At 40.9% G+C, this 6879-nt stretch overlaps 1 protein-coding gene across 1 annotated transcript; it reads left to right on the top strand.

Moving 5' to 3' along the window:
* Positions 1–3393: 3393 nt before the first annotated feature.
* On the top strand, positions 3394–5818 carry LOC104954795 (protein eva-1 homolog C-like; the record flags this gene model as incomplete). The annotated part of the gene is made up of 2 exons (XM_010781984.1): positions 3394–3617; positions 5695–5818. Coding segments are annotated over 2 exons (348 nt in total), but the record flags the coding sequence as incomplete, so codon positions are not given.
* Between the last annotated feature and the right edge of the window lie 1061 nt (positions 5819–6879).

Raw genomic sequence — 6879 nt, 5'->3', positions numbered from 1 at the left:
CTGAAGAAGACCGAGAGAAAGGAGAGAGAGTTGGAGGGCGGAAAGAGAGACATGGATTCTTTAGAAAGCACCTGAGGTTGTGTGTGAGATAATCTGTTTGCCTTTACCCACAATCCCCACTTTTCAGCAAGGAGGAAGGCGTGTTTCTCTCTTTCTCAAGAAACTCCTCCTTCAAGTGGCCTGTGCAAATTCAATCGTCCATCTTCAGTTCCGTTTCACCCTCTTCATAACCTCTCAGTATCCATGGTAACACCGCTGTACCCAGGGCATAGTATTACTTGAGGGCCGGGCAAACTCGTGGTCTCTCATGGCACTGGCACTGTGCCAAGACCCAGCCTTAATAATGTGATACTGTTATACCAGCACACACACACCCTAGCCTCAAGAGCCAGGCAGCGGGGCTTGTTCCGACCACGTTGTTTTTGTTGACGTTTTCCATGCATGTGTGTGTGTGTGTGTGTGTGTGTGTGTGTGTGTGTATGTGTGTGTGTGTGTGGTCCCGCTGCCAGGGGGAATGCCAAGTTGCCTCTCACCCTGTGTGGAATGTGGCATGCAAAGGAGACCTGTGTGTGAGCAGGAGCTCATTGAGGGAGGGGAAGAAAATAGTTAAGCTAAAAGATAGAATCAAATTTAAAAGTAGACCTGGGCAATATAAGAATATTATATCACAGCTAATTACAGGTTTTCATTTTGTGGGATTTTTAATGTAGTATGATGCAAATGACTGTTTCAAATGACCCAAAAAAAGTTGTCCTGCCTCCTTTTAGTCGATTAGCCGAATAAATGGCTGTTTTGGCCTTAGTTGACTAGGATTTATTCCACTAGATATGTTTCTTTCATGCCGAATGACTATCTCCAAGAATTGCATGCGCCTCTCTTATAGCACATCTTTGGTAACGCAACATTTATAGTGGGGCTTTTGATGCTCATGATTCTTTGTGGGGAAAGTTCTCTCAAAAGAAACCTCAGGGTTTTACAGTTTCTTTTGTTAAAGTCCACTAATCAATCAGGTCAAACATATCACATAAGTGTTAGTCTACTTTCTTTAGTCAAGCATGACCTTAACATAGTTGGTGAAGATGTTAATAGTTTTTAAAAATAGTAGTCAAATATTCAAGCTGTAATGTAAAGACAGCAGCTGATATTAAATCACATCCTGAACATTTGATATGTGGCATGCAAATAATCTTTAAATAAACTTCAAAATAGGATTGTATGTGCACCTGCTCCATTTTCACATCCCAGCCACCGGTGGAAACCTGTTAATGTGAGCAAAGGGGGGTTTAATAACCATCTCTATTTAGAGAGGCTGACCTTTCCAAGCCTGAGAATGTCTCTTGTTTCCCTTCCTCCTTTTAACTGTGGCCATGGTGATAAGGGGACAATGTGTGTGTTTTGTGTTTATCGACGTGTGTACGTGCATGTGCGCTTACGTGTGTGTTACAGAACTTTATTTCCTTGTCGCTACCAAACACTAACCAAATACAGGTAATTGAATCACAGTGTGTCCACTTACAGAGTGTGTGTGAGACTGTGTGTTGACTTCCCTGTAAATGTGTTTGCAGAGCACTTAGAAGGAAGCTTGAGCTCACGTTGGAAGTTGTTGTTAAAGATTGTTGCTTTTAATTACTAAATAATTAATTGATATTGTCTTTCTAGTTCAGAAAAGGAAGCGACTGAGACATAAAGCAACATTGTGTTCCTTCTCTGCAGAAGCTAAGACACAAACGGTCCAGATAAGTTCAGAAAGACATTAAATGGCAGCGGCCGGGGGATCAGCTCTCCTTTATCTGTGCTTTCCTTCTCACAGAAAGGAATGTTAATGGTGGCTTTGTGATTGTTTCAGTTCTCCGGTGTGACTGACGGGTGATTGGCAGCTCTCAGAGACTCTCAATGGGGAAAGTAGAGAGACTTCAGTGTTTTAAAAGAATGATAGCTTTAATTTGATTTGGAGCAGCCTCTGAGGTTAAATGAAAGTTCACACGGTACTTGTTCCATTAAACGATTTATGTAATGTTTCTATTTACAGGCTTGACACCAGCCGGTTGTGTGGGGAAAGTAAACACGGTCACTGGCAAGCAAATAACATGCAAATAGAAACTGAGCCTGAAGAGCTGCACATAAAAAGAACCACGCACAATTGTTCTTTGTATGAGATGAGAATCACTCAGCCTGGGAGCATTTTGCAGAGCATAAGCAGTTATGAATTCACTAGATCCTTGGATGAAAAAGTGTAATAATGTCAGGCTTTTAAAATCATCCGTGGCAGGTATTTTTTTTAATATTGAACAGATAAGAGTATGTTCTACAGCCATGACTGGAGGGCTGACGCTAACAGCTAAACAAGCCAAAGCTTTACCCTCTCTGTGTTATTGCGGTATTCTAGGCCTGGAGGCGCCTTTTTAGATGATCTGTCAGGGCTTGCTGATATGCAGCACGGTCACATGTCCAAGGAAACACTCTATTATTAAACAAAAAAGATCATAGGAGACTGTAGTATGCTACCAAGTACCAACCCTCTTTGCAAAGGATAGTGTTCTTAAATAAGGGTTAAAGTGGTCAATGGGAATGCTAAATCGTGTTAGCAGGTTGGAATTTTCCTCCTCATTGGTTCCAGTGCTGTGAAATTAAATTATACAGCCTAAATGCTGCACATGCACATGCTGCTTATTAATACTCCTGTTGTCTTCGGGTCAAATCTGACCGATGTACTACTTTCATCAATCATAACTTTATTGTTTTACATTCGATTGCATTAAGGCTTTATGATATCCTTCACAGTAGGTATTTGAACATATAAAATTGCTGATCACCACTTTCATTGAATTTTGGATGATTTAGTCAACTTTGTAACACCCATGGTGTTCCCGGTCAAAAATGACCGCCATAAAGAAAAGGAATTAGTAACCATCTGGATCAGATGACACACACACACACACACACACACACACACACACACACACACACACACACACACACACACACACACACACACACACACACACACACACTCTAGATGTGTTCCTCCCCCCTTATGAATCCCCCCTTGTGAATCACACCTGGCATCCACAAACACACACACAGAACAATTTGATACATTTCCCGCTCTTATGTGCCCATCCCCCCACATGGATCACACCTGGCACACGCAACACATGTTCAGTGTCTATTCTTTGTATATGTAGCCTACTACAGTTTTTCATGTATACCAGTAGTCTGATACATTATTTACTGTTTGAAAGGGTGTTAAAAGAAATTTGGTGATGATTAATGGTTTTTGTGTTTATGTAATAGCAGTTAAAACAGGACCGGTCAAATTTGACCGCGATCACCAAAGTAAGGGGGGGAAAACGAAGACAATAGGAGGGTTAAGAAATGTTCTGTATTTTGTAGGTTACCTGTCCAAAGTGTTGAGGAACTACAGCGAGGAGGCCTGTGACGGAGACTTTCTGTCCGTTCGCTGCCCGCCCCGCACCACCATCACCGTCCAATCAGCTTTCTACGGGAGGAAAGGAGCCTCCGACCCCAAACAGTGCCCTCAGAGCTACCAGGCCCTCTTTAGTTCTTATAACCCGCGGGACGATGACCGATATTGTTCTGTGTCCACAGCACTACAGGTAATAACTGAACTCACACTTTCCTCACAGTGTTTTGTATCAGAAACTGACAATTTTCTCATTTTATAGATTACTTTTCCTCATTTTTTAAAGGACCTGTAGGCTAAATTAATCAGGTTTCTTAATTCCTCTCCAGTGTCTTCCATGTGTCCCTGACCTTTGCATTTGTTCAGCTTTCCTCCCTGGGTTAGTCCACTCTTCACACACTTTCATTTGTACACAGTGGATCCTCCTGGGAAAAAGTGTCCTGTAAAGTGGTCAAATATGCCAAGGGTTTTATTTTGGAGGACCACAGTGATTATGCAATGCTTTGTGAGGATGTTTTCCGGCAAATTAAACTCTCTAAAGAGGAAGCATGCTTGTTACCATGTGACAAAGCGATTTCATGGGGTCCTTGCCTTTGCATCCTCTCCTAAATTGGGATGCGACTGAAGTGAACCCTTGCTTTGCAGCACCAATGCAAACATACACAAACACATCCTGTTCAGCATTCATTAGGTTGTTTGGTTTATTCCTAGTCCCCATGCCTTCTCGCGTCGAACACCCTCCAATTCTATAATAGCCAGGAAAGCCATGAATGCACAGACACAGAGAGTGCATTGTGCCAAAGTGAGAGAATGACTGACTGCTGCGCCACCCCCATTAGCACAGCACTAAAGAAACCCATTGTGCCACCTGAGCATGACTGTGGTCTGTTGGTACTACATGAATGTCTACATATACCATTTTAATCTGATGTTTTTTCTATTCATCATTTTATCTGTGAAATGTCCACAAATTAAAAAAGTAAATGGATAATTATCTTGACCATTAACCATTAACATTTCCCAGAACATAAGATGGCATTTTCAGAAATGGTCTTTTGTTGTTGTTGTTTTTTTCCTTCATTTTTTTAGGAATACTACACCCACAGTAGGGCTACTCGACTATGGCAAAAAATCATAATCTCGATTATTTGGGTCAATAATTGATAGCACATTCATTAAAGCGATTATCCATTTACTTTGAAAACATCATTTATGAAAATAAAAAAGTGAACAGTATGTTTTTAACAGTTGATTACCCTGAACTTAAGTATAAATTCCAACTGAATCCCAATAAAAAATAATAATAACAAATACGTTTTATTTCGATTACGTTGTTTTCGTAATCGTTGCAAGCCAGAATCGTAATTGCGATTAAAATACGATTAATTGAGCAGCCCTAACCCACAGAATTACAATTTGTATTTCAAAAACTCACTGTGTGGTACCTTGTATTGGTGAAGAAAATATTTGTTTTCAGGGATACACTTTTGTATATAAAACAATCAAAAAACGGAGGAAATTCCTTATAAATTGGACTAAACCCGTCCACATGTACATGGTACTTACTCCGTCTGAGTCAACAAGTCTGTGTCTTAAAAAGTAAGGTTTTAGCCAGAATGCACCTGATCTGAGGTATTTAGCATTCGACTGGATGAATGAGAACTGGATTATACTGCACGATGTTGTGTGAAATACAAATTTTCATTTCAAAAAGTACTTCTTCAAGTATATTCCCCAAACAGCTGTAGACAGTAATGTTGATGCTTCTCAAAATACTTTTTGATTTGGTGATGTAGAGAGTATTCAGCAGGTGTTTATGTGACTACAGCAGCTGTGTGTATTGTCATGTGGGGAATAGGGGGGAACACACAAACATCCCTCATTTCTCCCTCTGCATTCCATGATCTAATGTACAAAATGCTTCTCCTTTCATGTTAAATTCGGGGGAGGGCTGTGAACAAAATCCATTGAGTCATTCCTCCAGCGAGTGGGATTTCAGTACCGGAGAGGTATTGTGTTGGAATGTGCTCACCTGGGATACAGCCGGCTAAAGATGATGAAACTGGAGAAGCAAGAGAATGCCAGGAAATGAGTGGAGTGGGGCTTTCTCTTTACCTGCTTCTCTCCTCCATATTCCCATGGCCATAAGCAGCCTGTTTGAAGTGGTTTTAGGTTTGCTTGCTGCTGGTCTAACCATCGTTGGCTTATTGTTCTCCCTCTAACCCTCTCTTTGGTCTTCCCCCGCTCTCTGTCACTCTTTCCCTCTTTAGAAAATGCTGGACGAGTGCCAAGACAGAAGGAGTTGTCAAGTCCTTGTCAACAGCCGCGTGTTCGGGACGGACCAGTGTCCCGGCAGCAGCAAATACCTCATTGTCTGGTACAAATGCAGACCTAGTAAGTCCCTCAGCACCTCCCATCTTGACAGTGACTGACACGGCTGACCCTCTCTGTGCGTTTTTCTTTTTTTCACACTCCTCCACTTTTAATCAGGAATACACCAGGGGTTGGGTCACTTCATCTGCTTTTGAGACTGAATAACAACATTTACAGTCAGAGGAAATCCAGTTCCACATTTTGGTTTGTTTGTGTTTCAGAGCAAACTGTCGCAGTTTATAAAAAGAAAATAGTTTAGTATTAGAGCTAATTGCATTTTTAATGAACATCCTTCTTTCAACCAATGACCCTTACTTTGATGATCGATATCCTCTGTTATTTTTCTTTTGCATAATGTATATGTACTGTAAGTACGGACACATATTTTCTCACTAACCCATAGCTTTTAGGTCTACAAAAAATCATTTCTACATTTTAAATCATATTTTTTAGACAAAACGGCCAATGAAAAAGAATGCTGATATATCCCCAGTATCAGTGGCGGTTCTAGACCAATTTGACTGGGGGGGCCACTGGGGGGCCAGTTATTTTCTGAGTGGGGCACAATAAATGCAGGACGAAAAAGAGAACTAGACAGTATAAAGTCATTGCGCATAAGAAATCAATGCAATACAGTTATTGGTATTTGTTTCAGTACACTTATTTATTTCAGATATACCTTATAGTTATTAATGTTAGCTTCAGCTTAAGTTTTAGTACAATTTTTGCACTAATACCATATCATATTTATATAAAAATAAAGGCAATGAACAGTTACATCTCTACTTTACATCTACAACTACACGGATACAATAGTTTAACTCACCTTCAATTGTCGTGGTAGTCTCTCGAAACGTAGGTTTCAATCAGTCTTTCTTGGATGCAACAGTCTCTGATGATCCGAGATGAAAAGTGTTTGTTTTTCTCGCGCTTCAGCCGAACAGTGAAAGTGAGTGCACCGCTCTAATGGGTCCTGAGTGCACCGCTCTAATGGGTCCGACTAGAACAGGGATGGGCAAATGGCGGCCCCCACCTCCTCTTTTTGCGGCCCTCAGATTAATTTATAAACAACGTAATTAATA

The sequence above is a fragment of the Notothenia coriiceps genome, unplaced genomic scaffold (assembly GCF_000735185.1).
Source record: "Notothenia coriiceps isolate Sejong01 unplaced genomic scaffold, NC01 NC01_scaffold00023895, whole genome shotgun sequence".
NCBI classification, from domain to species: Eukaryota; Metazoa; Chordata; class Actinopteri; order Perciformes; family Nototheniidae; genus Notothenia; species Notothenia coriiceps.
Note: the sequence above shows the minus strand (reverse complement) of the source record. Positions and strands in the feature narration are given on the sequence as shown.